Raw genomic sequence first — 24,723 nt, 5'->3', positions numbered from 1 at the left:
AAAGCTGTCACTGTTTGCAGATGACATGATACTGTACATAGAGAATCCTAAAGATGCTACCAGAAAACTACTAGAGCTAATCAATGAATCTGGTAAAGTAGCAGGATACAAAATTAATGCACCGAAATCTCTGGCAATCCTGTACACTAATGATGAAAAATCTGAAAATGAAATCAAGAAAACACTCCCATTTACCATTGCAACAAAAAGAATAAAATATCTAGGAATAAACCTACCTAAGGAGACAAAAGATCTGTATGCAGAAAATTATAAGACACTGATGAAAGAAATTAAAGATGATACAAATAGATGGAGAGATATACCATGCTCCTGGATTGGAAGAATCAATATTGTGAAAATGACTCTACTACCCAAAGCAATCTACAGATTCAATGCAATCCCTATCAAACTACCACTGGCATTTTTCACAGAACTAGAACAAAAAATTTCAAAATTTGTTTGGAAAAACAAAAGACCCCGAATAGCCAAAGCAATCTTGAGAACGAAAAACGGAGCTGGAGGAATCAGGCTCCCTGACTTCAGACTATACTACAAAGCTACAGTAATTAAGACAGTGTGGTACTGGCATAAAAACAGAAAGATAGATCAGTGGATCAGGATAGGAAGCCCAGAGATAAACCCACGCACATATGGCCAACTTATCTTTGATAAAGGAGGCAGGAATGTACAGTGGAGAAAGGACAGCCTCTTCAATAAGTGGTGCTGGGAAAACTGGACAGGGACAAGTAAAAGTTTGAGACTAGATCATTCCCTAACACCATACACAAAAATAAGCTCAAAATGGATTAAAGACCTAAATGTAAGGCCAGAAACTATCAAACTCTTAGAGGAAAACATAGGTAAAACACTCTATGACATAAATCACAGCAAGATCCTTTTGGACCCACCTCCTAGAGAAATGGAAATAAAAACAAAGATAAACAAATGGGACCTAATGAAACTTCAAAGCTTTTGCACAGCAAAGGAAACCATAAACAAGACCAAAAGAGAACCCTCAGAATGGGAGAAAATATTTGTAAATGAAGCAACCGACAAAGGATTAATCTCCAAAATTTATAAACAGCTCATGCAGCTCAATAGCAAAAAAACAAACAACCCAATCCAAAAATGGGCAGAAGACTTAAATAGGCATTTCTCCAAAGAAGATATACAGACTGCTAACAAACACATGAAAGAATGCTCAACATCATTAATCATTAGAGAAATGCAAATCAAAACTACAATGAGATATCATCTCACACCAGTCAGAATGGCCATCATCAAGAAATCTAGAAACAATAAATGCTGGAGAGGGTGTGCAGAAAAGGGAACACTCTTGCACTGCTGGTGGGAATGTGAATTGGTACAGCCACTATGGAGAACAGTATGGAGGTTCCTTAAAAAACTAAAAATAGAACTACCATATGACCCAGCAATCCCACTACTAGGCATATACCCTGAGAAAACCATAATTCAAAAAGAGACATGTACCAAAATGTTCATTGCAGCTCTATTCACAATAGCCCGGAGCTGGAAACAACCTAAGTGTCCATCATCGGATGAATGGATAAAGAAGATGTGGCACATATATACAATGGAATATTACTCAGCCATAAAAAGAAACGAAACTGAGCTATTTGTAATGAGGTGGATAGACCTAGAGTCTGTCATACAGAGTGAAGTAAGTCAGAAAGAGAAAGACAAATACCGTATGCTAACACATATATATGGAATTTTAAAAAAAATGTCATTAAGAACCTAGGGGTAAAACGGGAATAAAGACACAGACCTACTTGAGAATGGACTTGAGGATATGGGGAGGGGGAAGTGTAAGCTGTGACAAAGCGAAAGAGAGGCATGGACATGTATACAGTACCAAATGTGAGGTAGATAGATAGTGGGAAGCAGCCGCAGAGCACGGGGAGATCAGCTCGGTGCTTTGTGACCGCCTGGAGAGGTTGGATGGGGAGGGTGGGAGGGAGGGAGATGCATGAGGGAAGGGATGTGGGAACGGATGTATATGTATGACTGATTCACTTTTTTATAAAGCAGAAACTAATAAAAAAATTAAAATAAAATAAAATAACAAACAAAAAAAAAAGATCAGGCAAGGAAGAAGGATGTTAACTGTTGGCTTCTTGAATCCCAATGATAAGTGAGATGCCCTTTCAGTCATGAGAATTATGATGTAATATTATATTTAATTCAAATCGTTTCCTCTTCCTTCATACAGGCTTGACCCATTGTCCACCAACCTCCAGTCGGAAGGTGTGGTTCATTCTTTCACTCTTCTGATCTCTATTCACTAGGCAATGCCCACCTCTCCAGGGCTCTGTGATGGCCCTACTCAGCTCTCCTTCCTCACAGCCTAGGGTCCACACACCACAGCAAGCTGCTGTCTTGGGTGAGTTCTTTCAAGATAGTTTGAGCCCAGTCACCCATCAGGGAGGCAGTATGGCAGCCAGACTCACAGTATTTAAACTTGAGTTTTTTGTTTACCATCCAAGTGACATTGAGCAAGTCTCAGTGCCCCATACATAAAGTAGAAAAGCTAAATTACCAATATCAAGTGGTTGGTTAAGGATTAAATGAGTTAATATACATAGAAAGTGTTTAATATAGTGCCTTGTATTTTGTACTTGTTATGTAAGTGTTAAATAAAATTAAGATGTCAGGGTCCCTTTGCAGGAGGTACTCCCGATCTTTCCAGTTGTTCTCTTGGTGCCCTTTACTTGCCTGGGACCAGAAGCAGATCCTCAGCACTATCCCTAGGCTGACAACCTCCTTCTCTAAGTGATTCCTCCCATGAACTTCCATTTAGAGTATAGACTTCTGCTTTGATAGGTTAGATGAAGTATAGGAGGAGTTTGAAAGGACCAGCTTGGCTATCGCTTAGCAAGTCCTAGGATGGGGGTATCCGGCTATGGTCTTTATGATGTGAAATACTAAATGCCAACTTACAAACATAACCAACATTCCGGACAACAGTCAAGCAATTATTTATGGAAAGCTTTCACTACATGCAGCAGAATGTAACACAGTGACTGAACTGAAAACCCTCAAACAATATGAGTCAGCTCTGGTTAAACCACATCAGATTAGGGAGGTAGAGTATGAGACACCTAGTTGACAGAGATGCATGTCTCTCTCTACCTTTCTAGTCTCTCATCTCAGCATCCCTATACTCTTTCCCTCTGTTCTCACTGAACTACTTTTAATTGCTTAAACCTCACTTTTCTCACCTCTCTGCTTCCCTGCAGCTCCTCTGCAAGGCATGCCCTTTCAATCCCTCTCTTAAGAAATTTTATGCTGCTGCCCAGAAAGCAAGTCATTCCCGTAGCCCCTGCACGCACCCCCTACTTCGTCCTTCGCACACAGTTGCTGTGAGTTATTCCCATGTCTGTTTCCTATAGGAGACAGAAAGGCCCTCAGGTGCAAGAACCGTCTTCCTGTCTTGGGACCCTAGCACATGGCATGGTGCCTGGTTCCTTCGCAGCCATTCAGGGTTTTAGTAAATAAGTGATATAAGATCGTACATCATGGAGGAATCTAAAAAATTCAACAAACTAGTGAATATAACAAAAAAGAAACAGGCTCACAGATATAAATGACAAACTAGTGGTGACCAGTGGGGAGAGGGAAGAGAAGAGGGGCAAGATAGGGGTAGAGTATTAAGTACAAACTATTATGTATAAAATGAGCTACAAGGATACATTGTACAACACAGGGGATATAGCCAATATTTTGTAATAACTATAAATGGAGCACAACCTTTCAAAATAGTGAATTACTGTATTGTACCCCTGTAACTTATATAATATACAGCAATGATACTTCAATAATTTTTAAAATTTTTTTAAATAAAAATAAACAAAATATTGGCTATTAAAAAAAAGATCATATATTATGGGATAAGATTTTGTTCATCTGAGACCTGGATTGCAGAATTTGTCCTGGGAGAAAGGAGCTAACTTGGCTCAGTCATCACCTTAATGGGCCACTTTTGTCTAGAGAAGAGGAGTAGGAGTAAAAACAACTAAATTTTTAAAAAAGCAAGAGTTGGGCTTCCCTGGTGGCGCAGTGGTTGAGAGTCCGCCTGCCAATGCAGGGAACACGGGTTCGTGCCCCGGTCCGGGAAGATCCCACATGACGTGGAGCGGCTGGGCCCGTGAGCCATGGCCACTGAGCCTGCACGTCCAGAACCTGTGCTCCGCAACGGGAGAGGCCACAACAGTGAGAGGCCTGCGTATGGCAAAAATAAATAAATAAATAAAAGCAAGAGTTGTTGGAGATCAGATAAAAAGCAAGGAAGGAGAGGAGAGGAAGTCAGGCAAGAGAGAGGCTGAGCAACTGCATGCTGGGAAGCTGGAGACTGAGTAAAAGAGATGCCCAGTAAAAACTGCATGGGCAGGCAGGACTTCCAGAATGGCCAAGTGACAGTGTGTAACCTCAACACAGCATCCATTTAACTGGTGAGATTATTTTTTTTAAAAAACCGTGTATAGTTTCTGGAAATTGTCATAAGCAAATAGCATACAGCAAATGGAGAAACGTGTATTAAAGAAAATTCACTAAATCTCAGTAAAAATAGTGAAAATGTGGCATTGAACTACGATGTGTTCCCACCCTCACCTCCTTCTGTGTGTTATGAAATCTTTACACCAGGAAGGTTCATTCAAGAAGATGGGGCTTTCTCTCTGCTCTCTCAGCTCCCAGTCTAAGGCTAAGGTTTCACCTCAGGAGGGCCAGGTTACTGCTCTTTCTCAACACCCCAGTTCTCTGTTATACAAACTCTATTCCCAGTGGGCATGGTGGAGGGGATTGAGGCTTCCTACCTTCACCCTACAGTCACTTTGGGGCAGAAGCTCTATCCCCAGAATGGCAGGTCAAAAACATTGGGACCCCATCACCTCCTCCTTGCTCATAAAGCAGAGCTTGTATGCTTGGAAAAGCAAGACAATAGACCAGGGGTGCCCTTTTGCAGAGCAAGGAGTGTCACTTGGGTTTCACCCAGAGAGAGAGGCAGGACGTATGGACAAAGAGCTGCACAGCTCTGCCTGAGAGAACTGACTTTATCTGGAACAGAGTATGAAAAATTACATGCCTAAGTGTCAAAAACGATAGAGATATTGGTGGTAAGCAATTAAGAAAGGCAGGTAGTTCCATAATATCAGTAGCAACCAATGAAATGAAAGAGCAGTAGAACTTTAACAAAGAAAGACAAGGAAAGAGATGGCCAAGAGAACCTTCCAGAGGTTGCAGTCAACTCGGGAACACTGAGTCAGCATTCGACTGCCTCCACTCAGGAGCAATAAGAGCAGGGCATGGGGTAAACTTAAAAGCAATCTCTAAACCACACAAAGAAGCATCAGCAAGGGGCAGAAGCCTTATTGTCACTAGAGGCTTAGTAGGTCGCACATGTTTTCAAACCCTGTCTAAAAAGTAAGCTGTTCTAACCCAGAAGCAACTCCTAGGAAGCCAGGTTTCAAAATAAAATCAAACTCATCCTTCGTAGTCTGGAAGACTACACGTCTTTAAAACTGCACTGTCTCAAGGGTGATTAGAGAAGGAACTTGCAAACTACTAGTCCCTGGCTGAATGTGGGACAAAAATCACAAAATCCCTAAAATGTGAAAGCAGTCTCAAAGCCATGCATATATCCAATGAAAAAGAAGGAAATTCTAACTGGCTAAGAAGCTAAAGCACAACTTTTGATCAATGACACAGAAGCTGATGCAGGAGCCACACCTAGGTAGCTAGGCTATAAGACAAAAACAAAGGGGAAAAAATCTAAGCAGGGACATCTGAACCTACTGACTGCTACCACTACCAACAGAACTAGTTCAGGCAAGTCTCTAAACAAATAAACAAGTGATGAAACAAACAACTAAAACAAGCCCTGTGGGGGAGGAGTAGAATCAGTATCCAGACTGACTACAGTTTATTATCTAAAACTGTCCCTTTTCGGCAAAAAATTATGAGACATTCAAAGAAACAGAAATTTGACCCATGCCCAAGGGTAAAAAGCAAGCAATAGAAATTGCCTTTGAGGGGATCCAGATGTTGGACTTAACAAAGACTTCAAAATAGCTATTATAAATATGTTCAAATAACTTTTAAAAAGCCCCATTTAAAGATTAAAAGAATTTATCAAGTAGAGAATATTACTGAAAATATAGAAATTTTAAAAACAATCAAATGGCAAGTCTATCAATAGAATTGAAAAGTACAACGCTGAACTTTTTTTTTTAATAACTAAAGGAATGTGTATTAGTTTGGTAGAACTTCCATAACAAGGTACCACAAACTGGGCAGTTTAAACAACAGAAATTTGTTGTCTCATAGTTATGGAGGCCAGAAGTCTGAGATCAAGATATTGACAGGGTGGGTCCCTTCTGAGGGGAAAATCTGTTCCAGGTCTCTCTCCTAGCTTCTGGCAATCTTTAGCGTTCCTTGACTTTGGCATCACCTCAATCTCTGCCTTCATCTACACATGGCTTTCTCCCTGTGTGTGTGTCTCTGTGTTCAGATGTCCCTTTTTCATAAGGACACCAGTCTTATTGGACTAAGGGCCTACCCTACTCCAGCACTACCTCATCTTAATTAATTTCATCTGCAACAACTCTATTTTCAAATAAGGGCATCTTCTTTACACAGTCCAACCCATAACGGAGTGCAGAAGTAGACTTGATTTGACATAAGAAAGAATCAGCGAACTTGAAAATAGATCAATAGAGATGATAAAATCTGAAGAATAAAGAGGAAAAAGAATTAGGGGCAATGAACAGAGCCTCAGAGAAATGTAGGCATCATTAAACACACCAACATATGTACAACATAAGTACCTGAAGGAGGGGAGAAACTATATGCAAAGAAATAATGCCTGAAATTGATTGAAACTAGAGGATTGGGAGGGGCAGCACGAAACTAAGTGGGAGGCTGGAGAGGAAGTGGGGTAGAAAGTAGCTGCAACATGTTTTATAGCAGCAATATCTACTCCATTTTAATGTTTACTATCTGTGGGGCTTTGTTATTTTGTTACCCTATAACCTAAACCTTCAGCGAAAATCTACTATACACAACAGCCATGTGCAACTAGTGTTGGGAAAATTAAGGAAAAGAACCACTGAGATAGGAAAGAAAGCACCGGGCACAAGTAGTAAAATGGAAGGAAGATCAAGAAATCAAAGCCAGGGCTAACTGAGCCAAAGCAGCCAGGAATCATCTGAAAAATTGCAAGAGGTGTTGGGCTTCCTCTTAAGACTACACTTAAGATGGGGTTTGAACCAGTTTTAATGGAATCTTCAGGGACAAGGATAAAACCAGCCAGGTTGAAATTTTTATTATAAGTTCAAAAATGGAGAATATAGTTATTGCCCAAATGGTATAACTCTATGGAAAAAGAACTTGGTCTCAGTTGCTTTTTTATCACTTAACACATGGTTTCAAAATATGTCTAAACAATGAGTTGCAGAGCCCATGAAATCATATGGCTTTTTTCTTGCATCAGATAAATGTGTGTGTTTTTCTTTTAAGGGTGATTTAATTCATATCACATTTTCACATATTTTGGGGAATGGGAGTAAGTCGAACTTAACAACTGTAATTTCTCCTGTAAGATCATTTCCCCATCTTTCAACATGAATCTTCTCACCAGTGGAAAAGAATTCCAAACTGCTTGGCTGCAGGCTCACTTCATAATGCATCAAAACTTCAGATATACTCCAGCAGGGAGCCATTCCAGAAGGGACCGGCCATTCACATCATTTCAAATTTCTTCAAAAATTGTGTACTCGGGCTTCCCTGGTGGCTCAGTGGTTGGGCGTCTGCCTGCCGATGCAGGGACGCGGGTTCATGCCCCGGTCCAGGAAGATCCCACATGTCATGGAGCAGCTGGGCCCGTGAGCCATGGCCACTGAGCCTGCGTGTCTGGAGCCTGTGCTCCGCAACGGGAGAAGCCACAACAGTGAGAGGACCACGTACCGCAAAAAAAAAAAAAAATTGTGTACTCATTTTGTTCAAGGCAAACCCTTTTGTGTAAAAAATAAACACATTTTAATAAAGATTCTGTAAATCTTAGATTTGAGGACATCTGTGAACCATAAACAAATATACATGAATGAAGAGAAGAGTGAGGTGAACTAACAGGAAAGTCTTCCTTTGAGTGCAGAGAATGTTAACATTGGGGTTTTTCTATTTTTAATGACATGTACCATGGCAACTGTCCTCTTTTCCTCTTTAACACAATAAAAACAGCATTATTCTTGAATGAGAAAGACTAACATTAATGTCATCCTTTTCCTTGGAATAGAAAATTATTTTTCCTAGTGTTAAGCAAACCTGCGACTTAGATTTAGCAAAGCGAAAGCACTGCTGAGAAATGCGCAGCGGAAGCTCCCCGACCCCAGTCAACCTGTAGTTGGAGGAATAACTGATAGAGAATGTGTTGTCTCCAAGCTGAATTTCAGGGTGAGCTAATAAAGACTAGTTGAGATTAATGAGGGTGATACAGCCCTGAATCCCGAGCACCTACAGGAAGGAATGTAAGCACTGCAGCCAGGAAGACATCATTTACAGGCTGTGTGAACTTGGCCCCTGGCCAAGCTACCTTTTTTTTTTTTTTTTTTTTTGCTGTACGCGGGCCTCTCACTGTTGTGGCCTCTCCCGTTGCAGAGCACAGGCTCTGGATGTGCAGGCTCAGCGGCCATGGCTCACGGGCCCAGCCACTCCGCGGCATGTGGGATCCTCCCGGACCCGGGCACGAACCCGTGTCCCCTGCATCGGCAGGCAGGCTCTCAACCACTGCGCCACCAGGGAAGCCCTCTGACTGCCTTTTGTCTGTGGAAAAACTTTAGCCAAAGAATAAATTTCATCAGAGAAATGAGGAACTGCAGAAATAAAGGAAAATAGTCAAACAAGACTAAATAATAATAGTTTAGCCATTAAGCATAGTCAAGGACTTTTAGTTCCTCCTCAAGGGCTATAGATAATATTCTGAGCCCTATCCTGTGAGCTGTCATAGATACTGAGACCCTCACCAGGTGGAAGAAGTTAACTACATGATGACCAGGGGTAGCCATGACATAAGCTGCCACAATTCCAAGAATTGGCCTCAAGGAAATGGGAAAAAACCGACCGTGGAACTGAAGATGAACTGTACTTAAAACTCAAGATGATGCTGGTCAGACCACCGATGACCAATTTCGAGATGACTGTCAGAGCTGACTGTGCTGTTTCTGCATGTAGCCCCTCCCTCAGCTTATAAAAGCTCTTGCCCACTGGTTGGGGCAGGAGCGGGGAGTTGGCCTTTGGACAGGCATCCTCCCTCCCCCCACCCCCCGCCCCAGGTTGCAGGCATCCAAAATAAAGCAAACTTTCTTTTCCATCAACCTTTCCTCTTTACTGGCTTTTGAGTGGTGAGCAGACGGACCCCACTTTCTGTTACAATTTCAGGGAGGTACAGACCATAGGCAGCAGCACAAGGCCCTGCTTGGTGTTGGATTTCTTCCATAAGATGTATTGTTGTAAATTACAAAGAGGCTGGCATGAAATTATACTAAGGTCTATTTAATTCCCAGGTGATTCCTCATTCTCTCTTACAATTCATTTAAAGACCCTCTCATATTAGGTAAAAAAAGGGATTTAAATTTTTCTGAAATAAGCTATTTGATTTTCATTCACACGCAAGACACAGATTTTAGAACATTACATATTTGTTCTTTGCGTTGTACATAATACATATTTGTATTAGCAGTAGCAAACTTACATCTAAATGCAAACATGTTAGTATTAGCAAGTTTCAAAATAACTAAATGTGCAATGATGCCATACCTCTAACATCAGCTAAGAAAAGCTGTCTCACCTCTCCAAACACCATGAACCTGAGAACGTACTCAAATGTATAGCTGACTGGGGCCTGTTGGTATGAGATTCAAAGAGTGCAACTCATTTTAGCAAACCCTGAATGAATCGAATCAGTAAATTATGGTATAGTATAACTGATGTTTATATTATCGAAACATGAGTCTTTAAGAAAAGATCAATTTACATTACAAGTACTGGTTTAAAATCAGTCATGCTGAAGGCAATGTGGACCATGTATTGGTTCTTGGAACAGTAAAAGAATCTTAGTGGGAAAACTGGTGAAATGTATATCAAGTCTGCAGTTTGGTTAATAGTCATGCACCAGTGTTAATCTCCTAGTATAATATTCTGTGTATGATGGAACATAAAGGGAGGCTGGGTGAAGGATAATGGAAACTCTCTTTACTACCTTTGCAACTTTTCTGTAAACCTAAAATTGTTCCTAATTAAAAGGTTTATTTTAAAATATGTGACCCCCCAAAAAATAAAATAAAATCCCCCCAAAAAAATGAAAAAAAGAAAAGTTGTATCATTATTCCACACTCAGCCCAAATTTATCGGTACATTCCCCACTCTTACATGGTATCCAGAAGGGTCAAATAATATATTCTGCTTTTTTCCACTGAAGACTATTGGTAGACTTAGCATGGGGAAAACAGATTAGGAAAACAAACAACATAAATAAAAATAAACCAAATTAGGCTACAGCAAACGTGACATATTCATTAGCTATATTCTCCAATTAATACTTAATTTTCTAATTTCTAATATTATCAACATTTTTGTTTTCCAAGAACATGATTCAGCTTACAGCAATCATCCTTTTGTAAAGCCCCTCATTTGTGCCACTTATAAATCTTTGTGATCCGTGGTGTGATGTATCAGGGTTTGTAAGATGTGAACAACAGCAATTTATGATGTTCCTGAGACACTAAAAACATTTTCACTATTTGCTAGAATAGCAAAAAGTTTCATTGATGCATGCAAATGATCGCTTTTCAAATGATAAAACACAAAATGATTTTATAAGCTTTTTCTACAGGCCTCCTGGAATTTACCGTAAGTATTTGCATAAATAGGTTATAAATGGCTACATCACAGCAGACTGCCAGGAGGAAGGTGATGCTAACAGAGTGAATGTAAACTGCACCCAGCAGCAGAGAGGAGCGTCCAACCTCAGCTGGGTCACAGGTTTTGCTTCACAATCCTTCACAAGCCTCCCCAGTCCGTGACTTCCCACATAATCTCTTCGGTGTCCTTCACCACATTTAGTCTTTCTCCCTTCCCAAGTACTCGAGAACGCTCTACGTGGTCATTAAAATCGACTCCAGCACAAAATACTGGGGAAAACCTAATTGGTTTTTGTGTTTGTGATCATACTTGATGTGAATGCCATGCATATTAGCCTAAGCAAAGAAATAAATGAAGAAAGGTATTAACCGTAATCATAAAACATTACTAGAGCAGGGGCAAGCATCTTGCAGCAAATATGTTCTGGCTGTACCCACATGACACACAGCAAGGAGAAACACGGTGTAGCCCAGTAAAACACGGCGCTTGAGACGCAAACCAAAAGGAGGGCAAGTCTCCCAGTCTGGGCTCTGCAATCACCCAACATAACCTCAAACTTGGAAACAATTAAGCTTGTCTATAAAGCTTGCCTTGGGAAACTAAGTGGAGTTCTAAGTCAAAAAAGACACAAAGAAGGCACAGGAAGAATACACATGAGGCAACTCCACGTGGTGGTTTTATGGTGTTACTAAGAGCTCATAGGACTTTATAAAACTTCAGATTAAATCCTTTAAGGCATTGAAATTATACTATTAGATCATAATACTGTTGGCATTTTGTAACAAAAACTTTGAAATCCAGGGGATAAGCTATTTTTTAAAGGCTCATTTGAGGACTTTGGAGATTATTCATTCATTATCTTGATCTGCTAGAGTTATTGCTAATAATGGAATTCTAACAGTGTCTGAAGAAAAGAAACGTGACTCTCCTTCTTATCCTCCATCCCGCCCTGCTCAGGATACATCTTTCCAGCCTTCTGGTTCCTTAGTCACTATTTTCAGGATTCAACTTGTCATTACTGTCTATCTGGCTGCTCAGTTTTATGGTTTTCCAGGCTGAAGAACTGAACCAGAAAAGCCCCTCGGTTGCAGATGGGGTAGCAATGTATTCTGCTCTTGCATTGATAAGGGTCACTGTATTTAAAGTGCATCACAGAATGAGGCTCCCATTTAAGACCGGTCAGGGCCTGTTTGTGGATTCACAGTGTCTTAGCCAAATCTCATAGCTGATTCTAAAGCTAACCTTGAATTCTCTCCTATCCTTCACTGGAGGTATATGTGGACACTTAATACGCACATGTTGGATACAGCAAATGTCAGTCGATTAACTGGAGCGTATAAACTTCAAAAATTACTAGAACTCAACACTAGAGCAATTACAAGCCGAAACTATTACATTTCCTCATACTTTCACAACCTACTGGTTTGTTGATTGGTTTTACCCAATCTGGAGGACCATATTGTGAATATAAGCATACCTTTTGTTTTCCCTTAAGAGGCATTATTTTGATGTGCTGATGGGGGCTACTAATCAACAGTAATCAGTTACACAATACAATTTTTAAAAATCACTCCTAATACTTGCAAGAATAAAGTATTTTAAATGTTAAAGCCATCATGTACCTCACCAGGGCCTGACATAGGAGAAAAAAATTGTGTTGCTGATTTGGAGGTGAGGGGAAATTGTGTCTTTAAGATAAAATTACTCATGTATATATATTTGACTATTTTTATGATTACTAAAGACTTTTGTGTTGCAAAAATTTTATAAACTACATTGTCAGGATGCATAACATAAGTAATTTTTTAATAAGCCACGCCTTTGAACACAAATTTATCATTGACAGACATCTTTGATGCTGTGTATTTTGTCTAAACTGGACAATCCTGCAAGCTACGTAATTATAACATTCATGGTTTGTCTCGTCAGGCCTCTTAACATTGAATTATTTACAAGATTTTTCCACTGCCAATAGCGTTTAACACAAAGAAGTTCTTCTCGCTCCAGTGACTTAGAAACACATGATTTTCATCAGCCACTATGCTGTAGTTGGCAGCAGTTAGAAAAAGGCTTGCAATTTCATTTAGAAAGCAGCTCTCCTCAGCCCTGTACTCCAGGCCGGTTTCCTGTCACTCTTCTATCAGGCACCAAGCATACCTCCTCCTTTTAGGCAGCAAGATGTGAGTCCCCAGTACTTGTGGGTCTGACATGCTCCGTGCTTTAGTGATGTCACTTGCTGAATTAGTTCCTAAAAATTTCTAGTTGTTTTCATGGTGTTCTTTTCTACTTTGGGTCTCCAAAACTCATACATATATACCAATGGAGTATATCACAAAATTATATGAATTATACATTTTCAAGTTATTTGATTTAAAAAGCCAGGTTTTTTTTGTTTGTTTGTTTTTTGCGTTACACGGGCCTCTCACTGTCGTGGCCTCTCCCGTTGCGAAGCACAGGCTCCGGACGCGCAGGCTCAGCGGCCATGGCTCACGGGCCCAGCCGCTCCGCGGCATGTGGGATCTTCCCGGACCGGGCCACGAACCTGTGTTCCCTGCATCAGCAGGCGGACTCTCAACCACTGCGCCACCAGGGAAGCCCTAAAAAACCCAGTTTTGAAAGCTTATTTCTGGTTACTCAATGGCACTCACCCCCTTGCTCATAAATAGCAATTACAATTCAGACATTCATTAACAACTTTTTATTAATATGCATTATGTTTACATTTTCATTATGTATTCTTCAAAATAAAATGATTGTTTTACAGCAATTCACACAAATCAACTGATATATTAATTCAGGCCAAAAGAAGCCACTCAAATGAAAATAGTATTGTCCAGGATGGGTAGGTATCACATGAACCACTCAGGCCTAATTCTCATCATACTTAGCATAAAATGATACTTGTCACAGAGCAAATCCTAGTGAGAGGGACCCACACTCTTCTTCTTGTAACCTTTCCTCCCTATAAAAAAAACTTTTTATCGTCGGAAGCATGAAGTTACACAGATATGAAGTTACCCAATTCTAAGCTGCAATTCTAAGTTAACACGGACTAAATTTCCTAGTCAACAGGTTATAGATGAAACAATTTTATAATTTTTAATCATAATTTAAAATAAAAATATGTGACAAGTTCCTTAGGTAGTATTTTCTTAATTAATAAAAACTTATGTGAAGTTCCCACCCACTATCTACGACTTTTATCCTTTCTCTACTTTTTTCTTCCAATCATTACATTTGTTCAAGTCAACTGAAACCTTTACCATTGGATCATACCTGTTTTTATTTTCCATGTTATTTTCTAATTTTTGGCCACACCAGGTACATTTTACAGTTATAATCACAGTGTACTTGATATTTTGTTAACTATGTCTTTCAATTAACAGTATGTGCTCACCATTTCTGTGTTATGAAATCTTCACTATTGCTTTTCATGATTGCCAAATACTTCTAATTTACTTAAGATAGACTTATTTTTGAACTTTTAGGGTATTTTTAATGCTACTAAATACATATATATATATATATATATATGTATGTATTTCTTCAGTCTTTTAAATTGTTTCCTGGGTGTAGATTTCCAGGAGAGAAAATAAGGATCAAGGCATGGAATGTTTTTATGATTCTTTCTGTGCTTAGTTATTTAATCATTTTACAAAAAGGATGGGTAAATTTACATTGCTCAAGGAGTCTGTGAGTGTATCACTTTTACAAAGACCTCACCACGATTCACTTTAGCTTTAATTTTTTAATTCTAACAAATATCAGTTAGGATCTCATTAATAATTATCAGTGGGGTTGAACCCTCTTCTAAATGTTTATTCTATAGGATTACCTGAATTGTCTATTCATCTATTCACATTCTTAACCCACCCTTCTATTTCCTTCCTTTTTTTAAAAAGGTCTATTTAATTGGCTACTTGAGCCATGAAAAAACAAATCTCTAACCTGACCTAAATGCAAAAGGCAACAGAAGCAGAATCAGCACACACTTGTCAAGATACCTTAGAGAACTGGGCTGTCACTAGAACCACCACATTAACAGAAGAATAATCCCTTCAAGGGAAATACCATCTGTTTAGCCTAGTCAGTCCTTGGAGTTGAAGGAAGAAGAAAATGTATTATTGTGGATTTGAGGGCCGCACTTCATTAGAAAGTTGTAAATTTTACTTTTAAATCACCAAATAAGTTTTCAGAAAAACACAGTGATTGGTCATGAACGATGAAACAGGCTAAATGTAAACAAGCATCCAGCTAGAGTAGGGAACAGTGATACAGCTCGCATTCCATGATCAACCTGATTTACACACTGTCCACACAGAAGAAAAAGGTTATGATACTTTAGATCCTGCATTTATTGGGTGAGAGACATGCCCCATGTTACTTGACATCACAGAGAAGGGCGACCCCACGGAGCACCCAGTGTTCGGGGGCCTGGGCCGTCCTGAGGTCCACAGCAGCGATGTAGTTCAGATCTGTTCGGACTGGCTTCTTGTAGATAGGACAGGAGTACAACTGAGGGTCTCTTACAGCTACAAAAAAATTCGTTAAAAAAATCTTGGTGAATTTCTAATTTAAGCAGCCCTAAGCCCAAACCGAGAGCCAAATCTGTGCGCTCTGAAGGTCATTCCAAAGAGAGATGGGTTTAGTAGAATGAGGGAAATTCTTCCTGAGGTCAGATAATCCCTAGATGCAAAGCAGAGGCTACCACAGGTTTCCAGTGGGTGTGACAAGACACCCAGACGTCCTCACATTTACCCCACTCACTCCTTGTCACATGTCCTTGACATGAACCCCTGCCCATGTGACATGACCCATTGCTTCCTCCCTCTCCTTTCCACCTGTCAATTCAACACCCCTCCTCCACCCTGTCCCCTGTACTTCCCCACCAAATCTTGTGCCCACACACCCTCTCTATATTTCCCTTGTGACTTGCTTTTGTCTTTTAATCAGACATCCAGCACCAATGTTCACTCTTATTTCACTATTATTATTGCAAAATCCCATCTTCAACCCTCTGTGCCATAGTCCAAACCACATTTGAAATCACAGGACAGAGAATGTTCCCTACCCCTACCAGGTGTTGTGAGTTCTCCATGTGCGTAGAGACACAAAAATGGCAGGGAAGCAGAGAACCATGCCACCGTTCAGCTCGCTAAGATTCAATCTACCTTTTTGGAGTACATGAACAGATGGAGTCTCCAAAATCACATATGCAATGAAAGACAATCTTTGTGTCCCTTCTTCAAAGGTCTTCTCCTATGCATTCCGTCCAGCCTTGGCATCCCCATATTGAGGACAGATGCAGGTCTTGCGGGGCCTCAAACTTACACAGTTTGGGGGAGGGGCTTCTTTTAAGAAAAAGAAGTACAATTTGCAAATATAAAATTAAGCTTTGGAAGGAGCCTCTGCACTGAGCAGCCGTAGAGTTTAAGCTTCACCTGCTTCTTGTTAAATCCACTCTATCTATAGTAGTTTATTTGCACATCTTGTAACACCCATCTCGGGAAGCAGTATATTATTTCCTCTTCTCTCCCAGACTATAAATTATTTCAGGACAAAAGTTGTGTCTGCACTCATCCGTGTACTTCTCTGGAAGGCCAATATTATAAATGACCCTCACATAATTATTGAGATGAAAACACACTTAACTAAGAGGATAACTTTGCTTTGGTGAATTAGTGTAACAAACATGTAACTCTCAAAATGCAATATTAATATATTAATGATATTGAATTTATTTCCCCAAACTAACTTACTCAATAATTTAGCTTTTCCTAACACATCAAAAAAGTAAGGCACTATCAGAAATTAAAGTCTCATTTTTTGACCCAAAAAAACCTTCAACCTGCTGTGCCATGTGTTTTTATACCTCCAGTAAATTTAATTAATTTTTTGGAAGAAGTTAAATATTTGAATATGATAATATTATACAAAAGTTTCCATATAAAATAATATAAAGCTGTAATTCTTAACCAGGTGTGATTTTTACCAGGGTACATTTCCCAATATCTAGAGACATTTTTAGTTACCACAACTGGGAAGGTGCTACTGGCAACAAGTAGGTCGAGGCCAGGAATGCTGCTAACATCCTATAATGCACAAGACAGCCCCTCACAACAAGAGTTATCTGGACCAAAACTGTCAATAATACAAAGGTTGAGAAATGCTGTTCTAAAACATAGTCATGACATATATACACTAATATGTATAAAATAATTAATAAGAACCTGCTGTATAATAAATAAATTAATTTAATTAAATTTAAAAAAAATAAAGAAAAAAATAAAGTATTTAAATATTAAAAAAAACCAAAGATGGTTCAATGTCAGAAAATCTACCCATGTAATTCACCACATTACACAACTAAGATAGGAGATATGATTATCTCAATGTAGAAAAAATCGTTTAATAAAGTTCAGTACAATTTATAATTAAAAATTCTGAGCAAACCAGGAATAAAAAGGAACTCCCTAAACTTAGTAAAGGTTATAATATTAAAATTTATAGCATATAATATACTTAGAGAAATTTTACATGGATTTTCTTGAGGCTCAGAAACAATTTTGATCAAGAACATTAAGGAGAGAAAAATAAATAAAATTGGTAAGAATTAGAAGAGCAGAGAATCAACTATGATAATTTGTAAATGATATGACATCTCCCTAGAAAAACAAAATCAACAAACTTTTAGAACAATTAAGAATCTTCACCAACTAGTAAGGATCTTGCTGGATTCAAGATCAACCTGTGCTGGCAATTGCCAACTAAAAGTTTTAATAAAAAATAGGATACAGTTTTTAATTTTGACAAAACCATAAAGTATCAGGGAATTAACCAAGAGATCTGTATAGAAAATACTTTAAAACTTTAATAAAAGATATAATAAGGATGATCTGAAAACATTTAAAAATAAATAAAGTCACAGATATTTTACAGTACTTTAAAATTATGTATTTGCTTAATCCCATGAAATTAATTATTAGAAACCATCTAAATTAATGTAACACCTAATTTTAAGTCTAGTTGCTATTTTTAATTACCATAAGAATGTCATTAGTGATAATAGTTAGGCAAACACAAAAAAATCTGATTAAATAAATGAATGACAGTGAATTTGAGGAGTGCAGTTAATGCTGACTACACTGATATATTTAAACCCTTTAATCCTAAGATCTGAACATATAACAAATATTTAACTAATAGTTCTTCTTGATGCACACTTGACCAACAATCATTTTATAAATCTTTTTTTTTTTTTTGCGGTATGCGGGCCTCTCACTGTTGTGGCCTCTCCCGTTGAGGAGCACAGGCTCCGGATGTGCAGGCTCAGCGGCCATGGCTCACGGGCCCAGCCGCTCCGTGGCATATGGGATCCTCCCGGACCAGGGCACGAACCCGCATCCCCTGCATCGGTAGGCGGACTCTCAACCACTGCGCCACCAGGGAGGCCCCAATTTTATAAATCTTTACATAAGCCCTTGGAGTTTTACATTTGAATCAAGTGATAATTATAATAATTGCACCTTGGAAGTATTCGATTACTTGGGTTTTAATCCCAAAAGAAAAATAGAATTGGAAAAAATAGCATTCTTTTCAAGAAGCAGTAAAAAAAAAAAGCAATTCTCTGAAATATCTATCCAATTTTATTTATTTTTAATTGCTTCAGAAGGGAAGGAGCCCACACCAAGTCACAGCATGCAGCAACCTTCTGCAGCACGATTAGAAATCACTGAAAATATAATTTCATGGTAAAAGTGCTGACAGATGCTAAACAGCACATAAAGAGATGATTTGAAACCATTACCTCTGGTTAGACAAATAACTTTGAAGACAAAAATAAACATGCTAAGTAGGTAGAACAAATTAGCTAAATATATTTAAAGCCTTGGGGCTCCAGAAGGAGGAGAAGAGAGAATCTAAACTGGCGAGCTATGTGCTTTAGTATGCTAAAGGTTTTAATAAAACGCCTTGAGGAAATTTCATTTTCTAGCTCTATAACTTCCCTCTCTAGCCTACATTTTTCATCCAAATGTAAGTATATCATTACATCATATATTCCTTCTAATATCCAAAATAACCAAGTTACATAGAGATTCCTTATGTCATTCCTTTATTTAGTCCCTCTTTTGTTAATAACATTTAGGTTATTAAACAGTGCACTCTTCCATGTGTTATTTCTTTTAATCCTTCAACAAGCATGAGAGTTATCATATTAATAATAATAATTTTTTATTATTATCTATTGTATGCTAATTATGTGCTGGACATCATCAGTTTAATTCTCTCAACAATCCAATGAGATGGGTACCATGATTGAGTCCATTTTACAGATGAGAAAACTGGAAAAACATAAGGAGGTGAATTACTTATCCAAGGTTGCAGAGCTGTAGGTGATGAGTCAAACCTGGCCAGAATGGATCCAGAGCCTAAGCTCTTAATCTCAGCAATAGGATAACGTACTATGTGTATGTGTATCCATATCTTTGCAGAAATATGTACATGTGGACCAGAGATAACTAGATACCTGACTTCAACTTGTGGCACAGCTGAGACTCCTCCAAAGCTACAAGACTAACTGCTAAGGTGATAAAGCCATGAAAGCACCCCAAATATCCAGGCTTCTGGCTCACTGCCTTTTACTTGAGGACATGTGCCCCCCTATGGGGCAGGGAGGTGACCACCTTAACCATCAGCATGGGGAGAGGAGGCCACAGGGGGTGACAGCTCTCATCTGCATAGGGCAGAGGCCTTTACTGTGTCTACTTCACCAGGTACCTGAGAAATATTAATACATGACTTCCAAATGCAAGGAAACCATCCTCATTTCCAATTTAGCCTTTATTTTCCAGCTTCATCCCTAAATGCAGAGTCTTGGGTAGAACACTACCACAAGAATTCCCAGAGATTTGCATTCATCCCACAACAGACAAACGTGATTCTGATAGCAGCTTTGGTAGCCAGGAATCATAGGCAAATTACCTAATATCTCTAAACCTTCATTTCCCCATCTGCAAAATCGTCATGATACATCTTACAGAGTTGTTGTAAAGACTAAATAAGTTAATATATGTGAATGTCTGGCATTGTATAATGCTTGCAATGCAGTAGATGACCAAGATGTGTTAGATTTCTCCCCTCTCTCCCTGTACACACACACACACACACACACACACGTGCACATATACACTTACCTTTTCACAAATTCCCCAGTCTCAGGTTCCCCATGACTTTAACAGGGTTCAGGTTTGCAAACTGAAAGTGGATTAAACACTGCACTCGGGAGTTAGGAGGTCTCCAGCTCTGGGTCGCTGCGTGGGGTTATTCCCACCCCCGGCCCACCACTGCACAGTGTTGGATCAGGGTGGGTCCTAGGGCATTCTTAGAAACACTTTTCCTCTAGCAGGAAATAGTCTCATTAGCTGAAGGGACCCTGAGATTCTTCACATCTTAGTGACCAGAGATACATGTAAGTCTTGCTTTGTTCCCCCAAAATTCTAACCACTGCTTTCCCATCACATGCACTTCAGCACCGAAGTTATTAGAAGCATCACTCTCTCTCTATAGCTGCCTCTTTTCAACTTCCTTTGAGAACAGAGGATCTACAGTGGGTACGGGTGGCTTTACTCTCTTGGAGTATTTTGTACTATTTGGGTGACTCTCCCGTGACAAGAAATATAAATAAAATAAACATTTGGGGATATAGCTCAATATATCAATATATCAATTTTGATATATTGATAAACTCAATTTTTAGCTTTGAAATAAATATCTGACTTCCTTTTAAAAAACAAATAAACCAGTCCTATATGTAAAATTCAATGGTGAATTATTTAAACTGAAATTGCCCTTCCTATTAACATAAAAAACAATCCATTACAAGAATTTTAATTTTAAAACACTACACTTTTGGAGCGTCCTCTAGCCATTAATGATGTTAAACCTCTTTAGCTCAATTAGAGTCCTATTTAGTCATCAAAATTGAATGAAAATTAGATTTACAGTATGAAAAGAGCAATGGAATGTTAGTTTTCTATCACGAACAAAACACCTCTTCAACCACAAAGCTATTTGGCAAAAAGTTTCCACCAACTTCTACTGAAGCCAAAAAAAGAATAAAGAATTATAGTTTTCCTTTACTTTTTTCTTAGTACGTTGAAATTAGTGAGTCACTTTTTCCTTTGCTTATTTTTATTTCCTCCCTAACCCTACAGGTAACGAGCATCACCGCTGACTAAAGCCCAGCAGCGTGAGTACAGTTCTTCCACACCAATGTATTCTTAAATCATAAAGGATTGCCTGTATTATAAATTTATTGCTTTATTACTACGCTGCTGAAATGTTCAATGTCATGTGGCAATGGATTTTTACAATTTAGTCACAAGAAATAAAGTAACACTTAACTGAATGTGAGAAAGATTTTTCTTTCACTTCATAAGGGAAACATTTTTCCAACAATGTTGACTAGATGCAACAAAATTTCTAAAACATTACTTTTGGCTAAAAAAACATTTGATTATTATTTCTATAAAATAATCACTGTCCTGGGACTTCACACGACCGTAAGGATTAATGAACATGAAGCCACAGGCAGTGTGTTTGCCAAAGCCCAGGCGGACACATGGATAATTTCAGATGCAGCTACAGCATAATGAGCGACACCCTGTACCAAGAGGGATGCTGAGCACCCTTACGTCTCTCTTCTGATGCTCAGCTCTCTTCATGGGCTCCCCTTCCTTCACACACTGTCTTTCTGTTCCTCAAACACAGCACATGCGTTGCTACCTCTTGCCTCTGTACCCTTGCCTTTGCCCCACGGATACTAGTCCAATGTTCAATGTTCTCTCCTCAGCAAAGCCTTCCCTGAACCCCTGAATTCCCTCACTCCCTGACACACCGTGTGTATGTGTTCTTAACAGAAACAAGAACTATCTGAAATCGGTATGTTCATTTACACTTGATCCTCAATATTCCTGAGACTTACGTATCTAAAATCTCACAGAGTCTGAATTACCGATGGCTGCTCGGGGAAATACAGGGTCAGGTTCCTGCAAGCCTCTGGTCACAGCATTTCCATCAGCCCATCAATACGTAACCTTGTTTTATGTGTGTTTCTGTTTAAAGTTACCTTATTAATATACACTGTTGATTCATTCACAATGAACTCAAGGTCAACAGCACTATGACTCATGCCTGATCAGAGCATGCCTAACACACATGTTTCCTCCATAAGGCACATCACCGCCTTCTTGCACTCAGGGACACTAGACAACACTTCAGCACTACACACTGGGGCCATTTTCAACAATGAAAAGTAGAAAAATGTGAAAAACATAGCACAAAATAGACCATGGAAAGGACACTTGTTTACGGTCTGAGCTGAAACAAGAAGCAGGGCACGGGCTTGTTCAACCTCAACTAGGAACACTCATGTCAGGAGACACAAATGTTTCACTGCTTTGTACATGTCCATGAAAGACTGTGAAAGTGCCACAAGCATTGACATCGGGGTCACAAATAAATTTTAGAGTGTAGGCAAAATCGTACAGAATCCTTGCATAACAAGGATTGACTATATTTCCTTCTTTTTTCAGTTACCTTCCCTCTTTGAGCCTGAGCTCCTTGCAAAAGGGGATTCTGCTTGGCCTTTTCTCATTGGTGCACCCCCAGCAATAGGGTAGTGTGTGTCAGATGGTCAACACCAGATAAATATTAAATGGATGACCCAGTGAGCCAAAGATCTTTCCCTCTGCCAAGAAAAGTCTAACTCTAATGCCCTCTCATGCTCACCCTTACCCTCCAAAACTCATCTCAGAAGCACTCTCCACCAACCTCCCAGGCCTAGTTATGCTCTACTTCTAGATTCCCTGACCATCCTGACAGCATCTCTATCATAACATGTGTCAAATTCTACTTAAATTATTTATTTACTTATCAGGCTCCCTCACCAGACTGTGAGTCCCTTGTGGATGTGATCTGATTCATAATTATCTTTGTCTCTGGCAGGTAAGCTTGTGGCTGATATAATTAGTCATGCAGCAAACATCAATATTTGCCTAAAAAATACTCAAAGTTTGTACACTCTCTTCCCTTGACATATATTTACAAATGTGGTACTTATCTAAGGGATGGAGGTACTAAAAGCTCTCTTTTAAAGAGAGATTGTTTTCTCCCTTGCTCGTTTAAAGAAAAATCTTTTGTGCTTCTGTTGTAAAATTAGTACTTCCTTGGGATCCACTATTGTGGCTACCTCTTGAGTTTATGGCTTATGGTGATCATCTCACTATGTATATGTATATCAAATCATCATGTTACACACCTTAAATATATGCAATTTTTATTTAAAAAGGAAAATAAATAAATTTTTTAAAAAATAAAAAGAACAGGGAATCTCCTCATATGGTGAATGGTGGTTACTGCTGAGGAGATGTTAGCTGAGTGAAATGCAACAACAAAAACCTCTAGAAAAAATCAAGCCAACAATGGAAAATAGTTTAGGTGTTTTTAGCCTTGTCAAACAGAGCTTTGATAACTTTGTCAAAGTATTCTTCTTTGACATGTGTGTTTCATAGAAGTGTTATCACATTCATAGGCTGATATGTGAACCCAGCGTTTTACCATTAGCTACTGGATTAAGCTGAATGTCCCTGAATTCAAACTGGATTTCACAACCTGGCTTAAATCTCCAAGCTGGTGGAGACACCACCTCCCGTAGCCCTGTGCACTCCTACCTGGAAGGCTTTCTTTCCACTACTTCCTTCCTCATCATCCAAGCTCCATCTATCCTTTCCAGCCCATCCAGACCCAACTGCCCCTAAGATCCAGCCCCTAACTATTTCCTCCCACTGTTATCTCACCCTCCTTTCTCACCACTTATTTACTATTCCAAACACCTGTTTCTTATCTCATTAGCGAATGCTATTTTATCTGCATTATTAGATAGGCAAGAACTATCTAGAACCATTGCCTCCCAGGAGCATTCAAGAAAGAGTCCAGCAGTCAGTCAGTACTCACTAAACACAGGTGTGAATGTGAAGCCACTTGATAACATAGTATAATCCTTATCACATGATAACAAAAATAACAATATCCTGTGTTTATAACATCATCCAACCTGATAATACCAACCGTCCCTCAATGCGCAAGACAACTTACTGTTGTTTTCGGCATAAATTCTTATGACAGGCATTAACTCGAAGAGCACTTTAGATTTGGACTCGATGAGTTTCATGGTCCTCTTGTCCCAGCCAGCGCCTTCAAGATACAAGCCGTAGACGTAGACGCCCTCTGTGGGAGGGGCAGAGATGTCATCCTTCATCCACTTGGTGACTTCGTTGCAGAGCACCATATTGTCCAGAGCCCAGCCTTCGTTGGCCCGAGTAATTTCCTACTCAGGGCAAGAGCAAAGGCAAAGGATGAATGAAATCAGCAACTAGAGGTTTGTCTTAATATAAAGAGCATTATCGTGATGACAGTGTAGCCCCAAATTATCCAGATTCAAAGAAGGTAGGATAGTATTTAAAGAGTTTGAAAAGATTCTCTTATAAGCAATACCCATGTCCTAATTTAACCCCTTGTACTTTAAAAGAAATATCAAATCAAATCAAATATAACAATAACAAATATTTTGAAATCCCAGCTAGCAGACTGAGAACAAGCGGGATTTATGTTCAGGACAAAGTAACTGCTGGTGTCAAAAAGAGACAATGATTCTCTGTCTTACTCCACTCTTTAAAACTATAATGAAAGAAGAAAGCCTGGTAGAGGAAAATTATAATAACACAACAA

General features: G+C 39.1%; 1 protein-coding gene across 1 annotated transcript in view; it reads right to left on the bottom strand.

Moving 5' to 3' along the window:
* Window positions 1-15,315: 15,315 nt before the first annotated feature.
* The window catches only part of DNAH5 (dynein axonemal heavy chain 5), a gene marked incomplete at its 3' end in the record, with an annotated part of 240,126 nt that continues 230,718 nt past the window's right edge, over window positions 15,316-24,723 (bottom strand). Inside the window, exons 78-79 of the mRNA XM_079701862.1 lie at window positions 24,091-24,322; window positions 15,316-15,467 (exon numbers count right to left, since the gene is read on the bottom strand). Coding sequence (XP_079557988.1) covers window positions 15,316-15,467; window positions 24,091-24,322 — 384 coding nt within the window. The remainder of the gene's footprint in view (window positions 15,468-24,090; window positions 24,323-24,723) is intronic.

The sequence above is a fragment of the Hyperoodon ampullatus genome, assembly GCF_949752795.1.
Source record: "Hyperoodon ampullatus genome assembly, chromosome: 4".
Lineage (NCBI taxonomy): Eukaryota > Metazoa > Chordata > Mammalia > Artiodactyla > Ziphiidae > Hyperoodon > Hyperoodon ampullatus.
This window is presented reverse-complemented; position numbering and strand designations above follow the sequence as displayed.